We start from the raw sequence: 19,604 nt of genomic DNA, 5'->3' as shown, positions 1-19,604 counted from the left end.
AGGTCATTAAATTTTTTAAAAAGTGTTATTACTAAATAGATAAAATTATAAAAGAAAAACTGGAAATACCCAAACATTTGTGAGGCTCCACAGAGAAATACAACCCACAGGTTTTCATATATGAAATGCTGCAAGTATGACATTAAAGACCCATAATTTTATCTTATGAGATACTTACAGAGTATCTCGTAAGATAAAGTGGGAAGCAGACTAAACCTGTAATGACCGATGAATCTTTTCTACATGATTTCTGTTAATACATGTGAGGATTTATGTGAGGGTGAGGGTGCATATGTGAGGCTATGCAGAGTGGTTAAAAAAAACTGCAGTGCATACAACTGAGCTACATAATTGGAATAAAATCTCTTAAGGATATATCCTTAAGAAGGGGCCTTCTTTACCGAAATTTACTTTCAATCCTTTAATCACTAATCTCCCCAAGTGTTTTGTGGTACCGCTGACTTGTGATTCCTTTGCATACTTCGCCATGTACTACAGAACTGAACTGAACAGAACATGTTGAAGAGATTTTTCCAGTGGTCATGTATGGTCGTGAGAGTTGGACTGTGAAGAAAGCTGAGTGCTGAAGAATTGATGCTTTTGGACTATGGTATTGGAGAAGACTCTTGAGAGTCCCTTGAACTGCAAGGAGATCCAATCAGTCCATCCTAAAGGAGATCAGTCCTGGGTGTTCATTGGAAGGACTGATGCTGAAACTTAAACTCCAATACTTCGGCCACCTCATGCAAAGAGTTGACTCACTGGGAAAGACCTTGATGCTGGGAGGGATTGGGGGCAGGAAGAGAAGGGGATGACAGAGGATGAGATGGCTGGATGGCATCACTGACTCGATGGACGTGAGTCTCATTGAACTCCAGGAGCTGGTGATGGACAGGGAAGCCTGGCGTGCTGTGATTCATGGGGTTGCAAAGAGTTGGACACGACTGAGCAACTGAACTGAACTGACAGAACACGTTGAAGAGATTTTTCTTCTTAAGGAGAGGAACAACCAAGTGTCAACATCCACTAGTAAGCACGTTTATACACAGTATCCTATTTTCATACCACTACGTGAGCTATATATCAGTGCCCACATCTCTTGCAAATAAACGAACTAAAAATCTGGCTAAAAGTCTTGCTCAGATAAACAGCAGGGCTAAAATTAACTTCAAGTTTTCAAGTCCTATATTCTTTTCATTGCACTACTCTTAAAGGTTTTTCCCAAGACTGTCTTAATGCACAGGTTGTCAGAAGTAAGATTGTAACTACAATTATAGTAAGGATAGCTATCATTTAGCAAAGTTCTCAGAGAAGGCAATGGCACCCTACTCCAGTACTTCTGCCTGGAAAATCCCATGGACAGAGGAGCCTGAAAGGCTGTAGTCCATGGAGTCGCTAGAGTCTGACATGACTGAGCGACTTCACTTTATTTTTTCACTTTCATGCACTGGAGAAGGAAATGGCAACCCAGTGTTCTTGCCTGGAGAATCCCAGGGACGGGGAAGCCTGGTGGGCTACCGTCTATGGGGTTGCACAGAGTCGGACATGACTGAAGTGACTTAGCAGCAGCAGCAGCAAAGTTCTATTAAACACCAGTGTAACAGAAGGTCCTTTAATCCGTCCAACAACCTCACAGGCTTTTATTAGATTCACTTCAGATGAAGAAACTGAACTTAAATGGCTTGTTCAAAGTCAAACAACAAATCAAGATTAACCCTGGTGTGTATGGTTCCTGGGCTGGACCCGTTCCACCAACCTATACCTAGGAGACACCCTAGCCCCTTCTAGTACTTGCTATAAAGTTTTCAAGAATACCATTTTGATCATGTCAACCTCCTGCTTAAAATGGCATTAAACCGAAGTCCCATGCTTCAGCAAGCACTTCACCAGCTACTCTCCAGTCTCATCCCTGACCCGCCTCTGGGAAGTACCCTGCAATCTACCAGATTATCCGACATGCTCTCTCAGGCCTCTGCAATTCATCCACTTCTAAACCTTCATCCATTTATGACTAGCTCAATTGTCCCCTCTTTATGAAGCTCTCCCTGATTCCCACTGCTCAGACAGACAGATGCACCCCTCTGCTGTGTTCTCACAGGCCCTTTGCCAGAATTCTTACATGTAACATGGTATTGTAATTACTGTTCATTTTTCTTATTCCCACTACACCAGTGGCAACTCTGAATGTGGAGACTGTGTTTTACTCATTTTATATCCCCATCCAGTACCTGCCACACAGATGGGACTGTATAGATAATAAATGAGTGCACATACAGACACATAAAAACATTACATTTAGTTACCAAGAGAATAGTATTGAGGACATCATTATTCAGTGGTGATTCTTCTACACCTCTGTGTTTCCGTATTTTCTTCTTTGCAGTGTGCACCATGTTAGAGACTGATAATTTATGAATTGGAACTGGTGCAGGCTCTGTCAACTTTGACAAAGCATGAGTTATATCAGCAATTTCTATAAAAAGAATAGAAATGAATACATATTACAGCACCAACCCTAGCAGGTCAAAGTAATGAATAAACTGATGACTGTACAGAATACTTTAGTCACTCTTTTCATCAGTGACTTTTCATTAATACACATGTTCAACTTTATATGAATGCATGATTAATAAAGGTGTAACAATTTCTGCCCAGGAACTTCAAAAATAAACCTCTAAAACTGTTTTTTAAAATATCTTACATTTTCTTATTAATCACACAATGTTTTAAGCTCAGGGTATAGCCAAGAGAAAATGGGAGCTGTTCAGTTCATCAAAACTTGATTCCCTAATATAACCTGAATGAGAAGAACAGATGAAAAGTTGCTGGAAAATGTGTGAAAGAGTTAGACATTTGAAAATAACTTTAAAAAAAAGAAAAAGGTAAGTCACCTCTCCCTTCTTCCTCAAATGTGGATCGTCCAAGAATCTCATCAGTTGACTCCTTTCGACGGCAAATTTTAAAAAATTCAGTGACAAAATCACCTACACAGAAAAAACGTTACTCATTTTTGAAATGTAACTGAAAGAAGTCAGTCCTATAAATAAAGATACATGTCTTCTCACAAAAGCTATTAACTAACATATTGCTTCCCTGGTGGCTCAGATGGTAGAGTCTGTGGTGCGGGAGACCTGAGTTCAACCCCTGGGTCGGGAAGATGTCCTGGAGAAGGAAATGGCAACCCACTCCAGTATTCTTGCCTGGAAAATCCCATGGATGGAGGACCCTGGCAGGATGTAGTCCATAGGGTCACAAAGAGTCAGACATGACTGAGCGACTTCGCTTTCACTTTCAACATATGGCAGAAAAAAAAAAACATTCAAGGGAACTCTACTCAGTGCTCTGCACTGATCTAAGTAGGAAAGAAATTTTAAAAAGAAGAGATATATGTATACATGTAACTGATTCACTATGCTGTACAACAGAAACACATTATAAAGCAACTATATTCTCATAGAAATTAAAAAAAAATTGAACTCTTGCATGATCTACCTGCCCTTCCAGTCAAGAGGTTAACATCTGAGCAGGCCCATGAGATTAGTCTTGACCCAGAATAAAAAAAATGAGACACACTTGCCACTCTTGTTGCAATTCTGGTCATAAAAATGCATTAAGTTTGACATTAAAAAAAAAAAAAACAAAGAAAAGGAACCATTCAGTTTCTCCACCCAATGCAAAAAATTAATTCCATTTCAAAGGTAGCCTTGCTTTTACTTTCCCTGTATGTCCCAGGATATTAAAAGTTTCTTCTTATAATTCCCTCTAGAATGAAAGGAAAAATAATTGGACATAGTAATATTAAGCACTTACTATTGGCCTGAATAAGATAAATAGTATCTCTTCTCATGAAGTTGGTGGATCTAGGATTTAAAACAAGGTCTATCCAACTCTAAAACATTTTGTATCAACCCTCTACCTACCTCCCAATGTTCTTATTGTTTTAGTCACCAAGTTATGTCTGACTCTCTGCAACCTCCTAGAAAGCCTGCCAGGCTCCTCTGTCCATGGAATTTCCTAGGCACAAATACTGGTGGGTAGCCATTTATTCTCCAGGGTATCTTCCCAACCCAGGGATCAAACTCATGTCTTCCACGTCTCCTGTACTGGCTGGCAGATTCTTTACCACTGAGCCACCAAGGAAGCCTCACTACTCTCCTATACCTCAAGACAAAGATGGCAGGAATTTTACCTTATATACATAAATGCTAATTAGCATTTAATGAATAACATGACAAATGACACAGAGCTCAGGCAAAAAAGCTTTACGGAAATGCCCCAATACTGTCATCAATAAATATTTAGTAATAACTCCATCAGCTGAATGACAATGTATCACGTTGTATGAAATAAATGTGGCATGGATGAACACAGAAACGGAAAAAATAATTTTCACATCCACTAAATATAAGAGAGAAAAAGACTGGAAAGAGGAGATGGGTTCAGAAGACTTCATGAAAGAGACATTATCTACAAAAGCAGGAAGAGAAAGATAATTCTAGATATGGGATATAATAATTATGACCTGAAGAGCGAATGATAGTTTTTAAAGTATTTCTATAATGTTATAACATTTCTATAATGTTACAGAAATGTTCTATATGTTCTAAATGTTCTAGAAATAAATTTCTATAATGTTATATCAGGGTTTCCCTGATAGCTCAGTTGGTAAAGAATCTGCCTGCAATGCAGGAGACCCCAGTTTGATTCCTGGGTCAGGAAGGTCTGCTGGAGAAGGGATAGGCTACCCATTCCAGTATTCTTGGGCTTCCCTTGTGGCTCAGCTGGTAAAGAATCTGCTTGCAATGCAGGAGACCTGGGTTCGATCCCTGGGTTGGGAAGATTCCCTGGAGAAGGGAAAGGCTACCCACTCCAGTATTGGCCTGGTGAATTTGATGGACTGTATAGTCCATGGGGTTGCAAAGAATTGGACACGACTGAGTGACTTTCACTTCTACATACTGTTATTTCATTTCAAATATCCCTATGACATGTACAAGATTATTTACACCTCTTTTCCTCTATCAGAAAATATATCTGCAGATACAGTACAGAGCCCTACAGAAAGCTCTAACAAGACCATCAAATTCAGTGTTCATCCTATTATATACTGCAAGCATAGAGGGATGACAAAAGACAAAAAGGGTTCCACTAACCAGAATGGAAGAAGCAGAGTATGCCACAGAAGGAAAAAAGAAGTCACATAAAGCGTTAGGAAAATAAAACTCAGATCCTGGGGAAACATAAGAGAATTTTGAGGTATGGACTGGTTAAAACTGAACGACAAAAAGTCTGCTATTGTTATTTAAGAATAACCAGAAGGAGTCACTGCTGTTGACAAAGATTAATTGTTAATGATGTTAACTGAGAAGTCACAATGTAAAAAACTTAAAAAAAATTTTCAGATAGGTGAAATAAAGTATAAAGAATACATCCAGTGTTCCTGATCTGGAGAACAGACAAATACATGGTATTTCAGGAAAGGAACGTAAGTATCTTACCTAGTAAACACTGAGGATTATCAGCTTTTCGAACTCTAACAGACCAATGGGGAGCCTGCATAGGATCCAAATCACTAAAATGCAAAATGATAAACACAAGATCCTATTTATAGCAATCTGCAAGGTTCATAAATTTACCAAAATGCAGTCTTAATGAAAACATTATATAGAAGGACAAGCAATCCATTTCGCCTCCCTTAAACTTACTGCTATTCACATGCAGAAGACCATTTAGGTGAGTTTTTAAAAATAAAACCCTAAGACAAAATTCTTAGACAAAAAGGTACAAAAGGAAAAACCAAAATCAGAACAAACTAATCAAAAAGCATAAAAATGATTCTGATCAGGTAACATACAATAACCTAATGAGAATATTTTAGGAATAAATGAAACAAAATGAGAAATGAGAAACAAGCAAAAATGTACAATAATCCTAATCTGTTTTTATTATACTATTTATTAATAAAAAAGAAAACTATAAAAATTTCCACAAGATCAAGTGCCCCATTTTCTCAGTTAAACAGATTATGCTGCATTCACTTAATGGGATATTATGCAGTACTTTACAAATTGACAACACAGATCTACATCTATTCAATGAATAACTGTATTATATGAATAAAGTAAATTAATATATAAAGTTATACTTTAAATAGAAATACCCTTAAATGTTAACTGCTAATTTTTTAAGTAATAGAATTGTAGGTAATCTTTCTTCTTTATACCCATCTAAATTATCTGATTTTAAAAGCTTGTGTTACTTCTTCCATCAGAAAATAGAACACTTTTAACTATTTAAAAAAAAAAAAACTGTCCTATTTCTCACAGTTTTGCATCAAGCATGAGAAGATACCAAAATTACATTCCTCTTTCCTCACATTCTTCTAGGCTAGGGCTCACTGCAATTTTCAATTTTTTCCTGTGCAATTTTTCCATTGCACAGGAGTATATGATATGGATGTTTTGTTATTTATGGCATTTAACAATCAGATGTTCTTCCCACATTTTTTAATGACCATCATCTCTTCAAAGTCCTTTATCAAATGTTAAAGTCCAAAAGAATTATGCACTGACTCCCAAACTAACTAGAGACATCTTCGCTAAGCCCAAGTAAGATGCAGACTGCTCATTACCCCGGAACTAAGGATCCTGTCTCCAAAGTCCACAGCTTAAAACACATTTCTAATATACATCAGTCTAAAAACTGATCTTTAAAAACAAAAGCAAACAACCATATCAGAAATTGATTCAAAGAAAAATTGCTAACCCACTGGGCAGTTAGTCTTTTGAAATCTGTGACTCTTAATGTACTATTTTTAACATACTTACGAATAAACATCATTATCCACAATGATACCTTCAGTCAGGTGGGGCCATGTAGTTGCTAAATGGAGTTCACTGAAACAAAACATACAATATATCTGTAAGCTTTAATAATGTATATATACCTGATTCAACAATTCTACTTCTAGAATTGTATCCTCAGTAAATAACTGGAAATATGCCCCAAAAAGTATGCTAAAAATGCTCATGATTTGTAATATAATAAAACTGTAAGCACCTGGTTTAGCAAATGGTGGCACATTTATATTAATGTCTGCAAGAAAAAACCATGCTATACATAATAACCAAAAAGTGTAAGTAAACCAAATGTGTGTCAATTGATGAGTTAAGTAAAACATAGCACTATTCCATAGGACAGCGTATTATATGGCCACAAAAAGCAATGATACACTGATTCACACTACAATGTGGATGAACCTCTAAAAGATGCTAAGTGAAAACAGCCAGATACAAAAGGTCCCATATGGTATAATCCAACCCATATGAAATGTCCGGAAAAGGCAAATCCATATAGGCAAAAAGTACATTAATATCAGTCTAGACCCAGAGGCCCTAGGGAGACTGGGATGGCGGGGGCAGGGGGTGAGGTGGAGGTAGTGATAGTTAAGAGGTGAGGGGTTTCTTTTTAGGGTAATGAAAATGTTGTGGAATTAGATACTAACGATGGTTGCACAACTCTGAACCCTAAAAACACTAATTTGTATACTTTAAAATTGTAACTTTTATGGTACATAAGTTATATCTCAATTTTGAAAATATTATTTTTATAGTTCAGGAATTGGCATACTTTGTCTACAAAGGATCCTCTGGGAAGTATTTTGTGCTTCTTATGGGCCATGTATCAATAGTTTGCTATATTCTTGTTTTTTTCTTTTAAAACCCTCAACAATGTAAAACCACTTTTAGTCCCTTGTTGTTTAGTCACTGAGTCGTGTCTCTTTGTGACCCCATGGACTGTAGCCTGCCAGGCTCCTCTGTCCACGGGATTTCCCAGGCAAGAAAACTGGAGTAGGTTGCCATTCCCTTCTCCAAGGGATCTTCCCAAGCCAGGGATGTGAGGTAATAATAATAAAAAAGTACATAATAAATGCCATGTGCTTGAATCATCCTGAAACCACCTCCCACCCTGGTCTTCCATGAAAGCCATTTCTGGTGCCAGAAAGGTTGGGGACAGCTGCTCTCTAAGACTCTCGGGGTCCATCATCTGGACGCACTGGTGCAGCTTGACCTTGAGGTTGACCATCACCAGTCTTCCTGATGAAGGAGATCTGGGAGGGGAAGTCTCACTGTCTCACGAGGTTGGGGAGCATGATTTCTACTATAATTTTCTTGGGTTGAGACTTCACCCCCTGAGCCTTTGGTGTGCTTGGGGTGGCTTTCCCTGGTGGAGACCCATGAAGGGTAGATTGGCTAAGAGGCATCAAATTCTGAGCAGATCTGCTGGAAGCCTGGTGCAGGCTCTGCTGGAGGCTGAGCAGATCCCTAAGCTCCATTACATCAGAAGAGCATGGGGTGAACAAGACCTAGCCCCGTGAAGACCATCCACAGTGCATACAGATTCCGGGCACATTCATGGGCTAACTGTAGGGACGTCTTTTGGGCTACAGTTTCACCATCCAGAGTTCAGCCCATTAAAACTATGGTAATGTAGCTCATTATGTATATAAAAACAGGCCACTGGTCAGATTTGGTCCACAGGTCATAGTTTGCTGACCTCTTTTTATAGATGAAAATTAAATTTCAGAAACTTTTCATGTAAAATTATAAAATAACAAGCCACAAAAAAATGTATGATGACATATATTTATAAAATAAATACTGTGCAAAAAAGAGTTACCATAGCAGGCCTAACACTGAGAAAGGATTACTTGCAAGGCTAGTCCCTGGTTTGGCATCTGGGAACTTGAATTTCAGGAGGGTTCCTATCATTCCCTGTGCCTAAATTACCTGTGCCAAAAACACGGTTGATGGAAATATCTGGTTTCCTTCTGGTACAGGCTAGCCAGAGGGTGCCTACATGACCAGTCTCTGATTAAAACTTCTAAGTGCTGAGCCTCTAGTGAGCTTCCCTGGTAGACACCCTTTCACACATACTGTCACAATTCATTGCTGGGGGAACTGAATGTGTCCTGTGTGACTACATGGGAAGATGAAGTTTGTCCTTCATTTGCTCCGGACCTCACCCCATATGCCTTTTCCCTTTGCTGATTTTTGCACCATATCCTTTTTCTTAGTAAATAAGCATGAGCACAGCTATACATTGAGTCCTACAAGTTCTCCTAGCAAATCAACTTGAGGGTGGTGTTGGGGGATCTGCTGCATATATACACATAAACATGTACATATACACACCTAATTCATATATATGAAAAATGGTCGGAAGCACATATAGCAAGCTGTGGTCAGTGAGCACCTATGAGTAGGTGATTATAAATTTAATGATTTTTTTTCCCTCCTGTCTAGATTCTGATCTCACTTGTTATGTTCAGAGAATATAGAAGTCAAAAGGGTCAATTACTTCATTTCTTTGCTCTTTGGTGATACTTGACTAACTGGCAACTCTAGTCTGAGAATCTGAATCTGTAAGCACAGTTAGGAATTCACAGTGGGCCAGCACTCCACAACAATGCAGTGTAACCTGGGTTATGAACCAGACAATTAGGCAGGCTTGGCTCAAGGCTATTTTCTGAGCCTGGTTCTACAATGGTCCCAATTAAACATTTGAGTTACTAAGTATCTATCCAAAAAACTGATTTTTCGCTTGAATTAGAGTTGACTATTAAACAGTTTGCCACTAGACAATGTGACTACTAAACATAGGGGTTTTGCCCATTTTTACATTTTCTCTGCACTGAACATGAATTTATTATTCATAATAAAACTAATTAAGGTAAAAAATGACTGCAAATAATATGTGATATCATATAGTTTAAATGATTAGAATGATTGGAAATTTAAAACTATCCACTACTGAATTTTTTAAAGAATGAACCTCAAATGCAATTCCTAAGCTTTTATGATTAAGTCCTCTCCTCTCCCTCTAACTATAGAAAAATTTCTTTGACAATGAGACAAGATACTGACTCTTTCACTATTAAAGATGCCTTTTCAAAAGCACTGTGCCCACAATATTTGCTAATCACTGTTTGATTTAAATGGTATGCCACATGCACCATCTTACCCTCAACTTATTTCTGTGTTCTTCAATCACTTGTTCCTTTGCTGACTGACTCCTCATCATGATACAGATTTGGAAGAAATATTTAACAATTAAAACCTCCACATTTCTCTCAGGTCAGTTTATTGCTCTCCCCCTAGAATCTTCTCTAAGTAAAATTCAAATAAACGACCCCACTGGAAGCCACAATTCTATCTGTATCCACTCCGACACCGTTTCTTGCTTGCCCACTACATTCTAGCCATGATAGCCACCTTTTGTTTCCTTCCGTAGACTTTCCAAGCTGTTTCCTGCATCAGGGTGCTTTGCATAGGCTCTTCCCTGCACCTGGAATGGTCGTTCTCTCATTCTCTGCCTGGCTAAATTCTTCCCTAATTGAGACTCAGAGTAAATACCCTTTCCTTTGAGAAGACTTTACTGATGGCATACCTATACTTTTCCTTCAAATTATTCCATAATTTATAATTCTAAGTTTACTTAGGTGATTAGTTCATCTATTTTATTTAATTAGACTACAAAAGCCGAGAAGGCAGAAGCTGTCAGTTTTACTTCAGGATCTTCCTCTTAGCACAGTGTCTGGCACATATAATAAATATCAATTTTAAAAGATACCCACTTTATCGTCTCCCTTAAGTGATTTTAAGTGAAAAGTATTATTATTTCTACATTTAAGTGAGAGTATTAAAGAAGGCAAAAGGAGAAGAGGATAACCGAGGATGAGATGGTTAGATAGCATCACTGACTTAATGGACATGATGAATTTGAGCAAACTCCGGGACATGGTGAAAGACAGGGAAGCCTGGCGTGCTGCAGTCAATGAGGTCGCTGAGTAGGACACAATTTAGCAACTGAACGACAAAATGTGAATATATATATTTTAAAATAACCAAATAGTTTAACAAATGAGATAGTTTTTATATCAGCACTGTTTATATTTTCCAAATATTTTGCTAGCAGTGATGAAGTTTTCCAACCCCTACATTTTCTCGTGAAACAGTTGTTTTTATTCTTTTTTTTTTAAGTAGTAGTTCTTCTAGAAAAGCAATTGGGTAACCTATAAGGTCACCTTTGTGTCTCTTATTTACGTCTTAATTTTGAAAAAGTGGCCAGGAAAAATGCAAAAAATTGTTAACTCTGGGTGATGGACACACGAAAATTTGTGTTATATGACAATGTCTGTGCTTTTCAATATTTAAAACGTTTCCCCAAAGTAGGTCAAGAATCACTTCTATAAGGAAGTGATTCCTTATACATTAAGTGTATTAATATACACTTAATTACATTAATGTATTATTATTGTATATTACATTATATTATACATTACATTACATTAATGTATTCTATTAATATACACTTAATACATTAAGTGTATTATATATGTTTTATATATTACTTTAAACCTTCTTTTACTTCTTAAGTTACAGAGGAAAAAAAAAGATGGACAGATTATTACAAGCAGGTCTCTATTTCCAGTACTACATTCATTCCAGGAGGCTGCAGTATTATAAAACACAGTAAAATCAACATCAAATAGAATTTTAAAAGTCCCATAATTCAAACGATATAACGCAAGTCACACCTAATGGGATCTTCACAGGCACCAAATGGTAACTTGCCGAATTCCAGGCCTCCCACTTCTCCTCCTACAAGGGCATCTATATCTAAAGAAGAAAAAAAAATTTCCACAAGTTAGCCAAAAGTGGAGAAATAAGAATTTAAATTTAATTATGTCAACCTTTTGAAAGATTATAGATTTAAAACTGTCTACATTAAGACACAGCAAGTTAGAGAGCAAGCTGTCAGATATTAGACTTCCTCCAAGAATGTTAGAGTAAAAAAAACGGAAAGTTATAGTAAAAGGATACATTTAATTCCTGTTTGTAAAGTGCTGTATTCAAGCCTGCATTCTAAATTTTGCCCTTCTGAAATAGTCCTTAAATACTATTCAAGAGAATATTATTCTCGTAAATTTTAAAAATTTTCTAAGTATGTGATTCATGTTATTTAAAAGAACAATTAAATAAGTATTAAAAAATTTAATCATCAACCTACATTCATCAGTTTTGCTGTTAATAATTTCAGAATAGCCCAAATTAGTCATCATTAATAAAACTTTATTTAAGCTGACAGTATATGGAAATATCTGAAGCACAGAAAATAATTTCCATTCCCTTATGAATGGTATCTGAGATTAGAGGAAAATTTAGAAGGTAAATCATCGCTTAGTTTCATCCCTCTTGAAGAATAAACACTTCTAAAAGACGTCAAAAAGATTTGTCTTCAAAGTAACACAAATGGTTGTTTTTAATTATTCACACAACACTGTGAATTACTAAAGTCTACTGTTGAGTTATGAACATTTACAGATTCACTAAAATCATGTTTGACAAATACCCACACCCTAACTAAATTATTAAAATTAGCATTAAATATGGTTCAATTACTTGAGTCAGTAAATTTTCTCAAATCAGTTCATTCCATTTTTCCAACTAAAGAATGCTTACAACAGAGATCAAAATAACTAGTTTTATTATAAAATGTGAATTAAAGAACTTCAAAATTTATAATAAGGACATGTTTAAAATCAGTGAGCTAGGGCTTCCATGGTGGCTCAGTGGTAAAGAATCCACCTACTAATGTGCAGGAGGCACTGGTTTGATCCCTGATCTGGGAAGATCCCAAGAGCCACAGAGCAATTAAGCCTGTGCGCCACAAGAGAAGGCATCGCAAGTAGAAAGTAGCCCCGCCTCGTCACAACTAGAGAAAAATCTGAGCAGCAACTAAGACCCAGCACAGTCAAAAATAATTTTTTTTAAAACTTAGCAAGCTAAAAATTATTGCTGGACTATAACTGTATAAATTTTAATTAAATTAAAAGGTGAAAAGCAACATTGTAGAATCAAAGGATGATGCGACTTGGAGTTTGACCAGGATTTAAATGTGAACTTTAGCACTTGGACTCTTGAAGAGTCCCTTGGACTCTTTCAGTCCATTCTGAAGGAGATCAGCCCTGCGATTTCTTTGGAAGGAATGATGCTGAAGCTGAAACTCCAGTACTTTGGCCACCTCATGCGAAGAGTTGACTCACTGGAAAAGACTCTGATGCTGGGAGGGATTGGGGGCAGGAGGAGGAGGGGACGACAGAGGATGAGATGGCTGGATGGCATTACTGACTCGATGGATGTGAGTCTGGGTGAACTCCGGGAGCTAGTGGTGGACAGGGAGGCCTGGCGTGCTGCGATTCATGGGGTCGCAAAGAGTCAGACACGACTGAGCGACTGAACTGAACTGAAATTAATCAGTACATCAATGGCTAAGTAGGTAAAATGATTTTAATTAATTTTTATAAAAACACAAGTTAAAGTAAAATATTCTACAGCTCTTCCCAGCATATGTGTATATATACATTTCTTTCTTTTTTTTTTCTGCTTTCCTTATTTAACCCTCTACTTCACACTCTACTCTCTATAAGGTTCTGTGCACGTCTGTTCTCAGCATAGAAGAGAGGTTTCTCTTCTTATATTCTGAAAGCAGACATTTTAATTATTCATTACGTACTAATTTTCAGCATACAATGTTCCATAGCAAGGGAATGCTTTATAAATAATATTTTTTTCAAAGACAGATTGTCAAGTAGAGAGTAACTGACAATTAGAGTAATTGTCTAGAATAATTCTAGAGTTGTCTCTAGAAAAACCTACAATTTTCAAGAGAAAAAAGTGATAAGGGCAATGAAATTAGCAACACTATACATTAAAAATGAGTTACAAATATTTCAAACACTTGAAACACACTGTTAAATACTTTTAGTTTCTGAATATAGTTCTAAATTATCTCACCCGGAGGTTGCTGAGGCCAAAAATACTGCTGCCAATCCTGAAGAACATAGGTAAACCGTATAGCAATATTAACTGGAGGCAGTGGAGTTAATGGACATCCCTAAGAAGTAAATGCAAAGACAATATCATGAAATGTTAGTACCCTTGTAATACCAGATGCAAATTTCAAACTACTGAAGTAGATGAATTACTACCTTTATGACATGGGGATTTTCAGGTTATAGTGTTAGATATGGCACACATAAACCAGCCATAAAAAATGTATGTATGACATTCTAGCCATTAAAAAGGAAAACTAAGTCACTGAAGTTATTAGAGCCAAAGGTGCGGAATTTAGGAAATCATTTTCATAGGGGAAATTCTCACAGCCTATAATGCCAGAGAACAAATTACATTAAAATAAAGCTGCTTAACTCTGACATAAATCACAGCAAGATCCTCCATGACCCATCTCCTAGAGTAACGGAAATAAAAACAAAAATAAACAAAAGGGACCAAATTAAACTTAAAAGCTTTTGTACAACGAAGAAAAGTACAAGCAAGGTGAAAAGACAACCCTCAGAATGGGAGGAAATAACAGCAAAGGAAACAACTGACAGAGGATTAATCTCCAAAATATACAAGCAGCTCACGCAGCTCAATACCAGAAAAACAAACAATCCAATCAAAAATTGGACAGACTATCTAAACAGACATGTCTCCAAAGAAGACATACAGAGGGCCAACAAACACATGAAAAGATCCTCAACATCACACATTATTAGAGAAACGCAAATCAAAACCACAATGAGGTATCATCTTACACCAGTCAGAATGGCCATCATCAGAAAGTCTACAAACAATAAATGCTGGAGAGGGTGTGGAGAAAAGGGAACCCTCATGCACCATTGGTAGGAATGCAAATTGATAACAGCCACTATAGAAAACAGTATGGAGATTCCTTAAAAAACTAGGAATAAAACTACTATACGAACCAGCAATCCCACTACTGGGCATACACCCTCAGGAAACCATAACTGAAAAAGATACATGTACCCCAATGTTCACTGCAGTACTATGTACAATAGCTAGGCAACCTAGATGTCCATCAACAGATGAATGGATACAGAAGTTGTGGTACATACACACAATGGAATATTACTTAGCTACAAAAAAGGAGCACATGAGTCAGTTCTAATGAGGTGGATTAATCTAGATCCTATTATACAGAGTGAAGTCAGAAAGACAGATTTTGTATATTAACGCATACATATGAAATCTAGAAAGATGGTACTGATGATCATATTTACAGGGCAGCAAAGGAGACAGCCATAAAGAACAGAATTTTGGTCACAGTGGGAGAGGGAGACGGTGGAAAGACTTGAGAGAGTAGTACTGAAACATACACATGACCAAATGTACAATAGCTAGCCAGTGGGAATTTGCTGTATGATGCAGGAAACCCAAAGCCAGTGCTCTGTGACAGTCTAGAGAGGTAGGATAAGGAGGGAGGTGGGAGGAAGGTTTAAGAGGGAGGGGACATGTGTATGCCTGTGGCTGATTCATGTTGATGTATGGCAGAAACCATCACTATATAGTAAAGTAATTATCCTCCAATTAAAAATAAATTTTTTAAGAAAGAAATAAACTTCCAAAAAAAAAAAGCTGTTTGACCTACTACCAGGAAGAGATATTACATTCTATTAAGTAAAATACTATTTCAAAATATCTTACACAATTTTAATTACACAAATATAATTTCTTACTAGTCTCTTCAGCCATGTTGCATGTAAAAAAATGTGAATCATTTTTTAAATAAAGTAAAACTGCTACAAAATATAAAACTAGGTTTAAGATGTCTTTTTTCCCTTTGAAATGAAAATAAACTCAAAGCCAGTCTTGAATATTTAACGAAAATGTTAGACTGTGACAAATGGTCACTCACGCAAAATAGTTTATATTAATGAATCAGAAAATTAAGATCTATCTTTATACTCATTAATAATAATAAAAATTAATAATATCCAAACATCTCATGATCTCAGCTTCCCTTAATAATGGTTAAGCTATATTAATGTGGAATAGGAATTAAGTATGCATAGGCATGACCTAGTGAGCTTATGAAAATGCAGATTCAACAATATCCTGCATATCTACCCAGTTTCCAGGTGTTTCTGATACTGCTGGTCAGAAGAAATAACATAGACCCTTTAGCTCAGCATCAGTAGCTATAAATGTCATTAGTAACTTTAACTGAATACAAACTCAATCTCAAGATAGCTGCCAAAAAAGAGAGAGTTAATTCAGTTTTGGGCTGCTGTGTCCTACAGAAGCAAGTAAGATTCTAGCTGGTCAGAAATAATTACTTTTTACTTAGGTTTAGGTACCAAATGAGCATTCACCAGTAATTCTGGACCAGTAATGATCTAGAAACCATAATGAGGTCACTTTGACACATAACCTCTGCTCCAGTCACGTTAGCAATGTTGGCAAATACAGAAAGAGATGACCAAAAAGAAACAGCTAGGATCAAACATGACTTATCTTCACAGACCCTAGAAAAGGTATAGAAAAGGTACAGAAAACTAAAAGTATTAAGCGGGACCCAAGACACATGCTTGCTAAGTTCCAGATGACAGCCAGGATTATGGACTGCATTAAATGGATCCAAAGTACTCAGCCCAGACTGAGGGCACTACAAGACTCTCTGCTTAAGGCAGACATATGGACAGAGTACTCTAGATTGGAGCAGTGGCTGTGCTGGAAGGTATAAGGCTAGAAAAAGTTGTGTGATCTAGGGAAAAACCCACTCCTATGATCCAGGCATCCAGGCTTCCCAGGTGGCTCAGAGGTTAAAGCGTCTGCCTGCAATGCAGAAGACCTGGGTTCAATCCCTGGGTCGGGAAGATCCCCTGCAGAAAGAAATGGCAACCCACTCCAGTATTCCTGCGTGGAGAATCCCATGGATGGAGGAACCTGGTGGGCTACAATCCATGGGGTCACAAAGAGTCGGACATGACTGAGTGACTTCACTCACTCACTCACTCATGATCCAAGCAAGCAATTCAATGATTCCAAGACTCCATGTGCAATACCACAATATCAACACCGAGCAAGAGGCATCAAACACCATTTTAAGACAGGCTTCTGAAATAGTCTACAGATAAGAAGCAATCACAAATTATAAAACCACTAGAGAAGATAGGAAAGTTTAAAACTACAAAAAGATGACATTAAAAATGAGCCTGCAAACAAAACTTCCCCAGAACATGAAGAAATAAATACAATTCTAAGAAAGATAAATATCCAAATCAGAATATAAAACCATGAAACTAAAGAACATCTGATAGAATGAAGAATGTCTAAATTGAAAAAGGAAACACTACGGTATGAGAGCGCTTTCAAACATTTAAAGGATTGTGGCAAAAGAGGATTTAAATTTAAACTTTATGTGATTTCAAGGACAACCACCCTCTGCTGCCACTCTGCCAAGGAAGCCTTTTCAAAATATTAGATTCATGTGAAAATGAAATAAATTGCCACTGTGGGGCTAAAGTGCCTTGGAACACTTCCAGTAGATTTAAAGGGTAATATTTATAAAGATAGCCTTATAAAGACAGTATAAGAGAGTTGCATATTAAGTAGTTTTACGTAATACCAATAAAGTACTCAAAACAAGTCTCAATTATTTTAAGTTCAACTCTTACCAAATAAACTTTCATATTTATACCAGTGAGGTTTGTAAAAGTTCTGAAAGACGATGTAATAAACTGATTAGGAACGCTTTTTTTTTTTTTTTTTTTAACAGTCATATTCTAAATCAGGCTTCACAAATCAATGTGGTCCCTAGTTTTAGTAAGAAGCTGAGTTACGTAGAGGAGTAAAAGATCCATGAAAATAACTTTCACTAATGTTTTTAAAAAGAGGAATAAAACATTAATATTTGCATCTGACTAGAATTTTATCTAAAATAATTAAACATAATTGAAGATTTGGTGAGAACAAAGGAAAACTAACAGAGTAGAAATAACACATATTTGTCTTTTTCAAAAATTTCTCAAGGCAACACATGAAGAATTGAGTAGTATTTAAGACAGCATTTCAAGGTCCAGAGAGGTTTTGGGGGAAAAGTTGCATATAGACAGGGAACTTTCTAAAAGACATACTTCTATCATTTGTTTAATGGAGATAATCACAGAAACAGCTAACAATAGTTATTTTGAGGAAAGGGACTAAGGATATAAAGAAGTTTTTACCTCTTTAATTTCTTAACCTGGTACATGTACTTTTTTAAAATATCAAGTAGATTCATCTTTGTAGTGATAATCCTAGCACCATGCTGTTTACAGCCTCAACACTGAAAACATACATTTATGAAGTTCTAATCCTAAATATCTTTCTACAAACAATATATGTTAATAAAAGAAATTTCAGCATTTTCTTATTTTTTTTAATTTTCAAAATTTGTAAACCTTCAGAAAGGTTGCAAAGCTAGCATAATGAATACCCACATGATCTTTTTGACTGAAACTTTTGAAAGTAAATTGCAAGCATCATGGCAACTCACCTCTAAATACTTCATTCAGCATGTGATTCCTATGAACAAGGATATTATCCTATGCAACCATAACACAATTATCACACTCAAGAATTTTAACACTGATATTATTTTGTAATATATAGTCCATACTAAAACTGTCCCACTGTTCCAATTGTGTCCTTTATGGCTATTTTGCTGTGATCAAGGATCACACACTGCCTTTAGTTGTTACATCACTTCACTCTCTTTTAAGCTAAATAGCTCCCAGAATTTGTATTGCCTATCATGAAACTGCTATTTTTAAAGAGTCTAGGACAGCTACTTTGTAAAAGAGTAGCACAGGCAAGTCCTCCATATCTCTGTTATAGTGTTTTTAGAGAAAAATAAAGATGTATTGAGCACATCCAAGTTAGCCCTGCTGCCCTCAGTCATAGCATTATAAGCCAGATTAATTTTAAACATCAAATAGACCCTTGGGGGGAAAAATAGCAATTCAGAACCCAAGAGTTCACATCTCAGTTGCTCTTAGTCAGAGTCCCCAACAAGTAGCTACATAGAGGCCCACTCACACGGGGGAGGGTTGGCAATATTACTGTTAGAGAAAAAGGAATATAAAGAGTTAACACAGTATCTAAATGTTAACAGAACAACCAAAGCTAGTATACAAACTAGTTTTTAGTTTGTACACTAAAAACTAATTGGATATTTGTTTCTTTAGATACAGAGTAATTTTTATAATCGATTACATCTTTCTTCTAATTATATTATCAATATTAGAAATATTTCTATGAAATCAATAAAATTACTAAATTACTACTTTTATCTGGATCCCAGATAAGGCAAAGTATCAATGCCAACTCACAATCTTTGATTTGAAGATATCCAGCAGACCTGATAAATGAGTATACTGATTTGGCACTTTTCGAAGATGAACCATTTCAAAATCAGTTCGGACACCAGGACCCTGACATTCACCCACATACATTCTTCGCCATTTGTGATGAATCTGCACAAAGAGTGGCACCTGGCTGTAGGATATAATTAACAAGAATAGACTGTAAGTTCATTAAACATTGAATAGCTTCTAAATCTCGCTTTACAGTATAACATTATTTTAATCTCAAATATCTAAAGAAATAAACAAGGAACATTCCACAGACATATTTATAACAAAGGCATTATTAGTTTCTTTTCTCCTTACACTAATAAAATGAAATTATCATCAA

General features: G+C 36.5%; 1 protein-coding gene across 4 annotated transcripts in view; it reads right to left on the bottom strand.

The window, feature by feature from the left end:
* RAB3GAP1 (RAB3 GTPase activating protein catalytic subunit 1) overlaps window positions 1-19,604 on the bottom strand; it is a 110,961-nt gene that overhangs the window by 27,807 nt on the left and 63,550 nt on the right. For all 4 annotated transcript variants that reach the window (XM_086351118.1, XM_086351088.1, XM_086351096.1 and 1 more), the window contains exons 7-13: window positions 19,241-19,406; window positions 13,860-13,959; window positions 11,600-11,681; window positions 6,828-6,896; window positions 5,499-5,572; window positions 2,892-2,984; window positions 2,304-2,473 (exon numbers count right to left, since the gene is read on the bottom strand). In XM_086351118.1, the coding sequence (XP_086207244.1) occupies window positions 2,304-2,473; window positions 2,892-2,984; window positions 5,499-5,572; window positions 6,828-6,896; window positions 11,600-11,681; window positions 13,860-13,959; window positions 19,241-19,406 (754 nt within the window). The remainder of the gene's footprint in view (window positions 1-2,303; window positions 2,474-2,891; window positions 2,985-5,498; window positions 5,573-6,827; window positions 6,897-11,599; window positions 11,682-13,859; window positions 13,960-19,240; window positions 19,407-19,604) is intronic.

The sequence above is a fragment of the Bos grunniens genome, chromosome 2 (genome assembly GCF_055505025.1).
Source record: "Bos grunniens cultivar Pamir isolate PY7600 chromosome 2, Bosgru_T2T1.0, whole genome shotgun sequence".
Lineage (NCBI taxonomy): Eukaryota > Metazoa > Chordata > Mammalia > Artiodactyla > Bovidae > Bos > Bos grunniens.
Note: the sequence above shows the minus strand (reverse complement) of the source record. Positions and strands in the feature narration are given on the sequence as shown.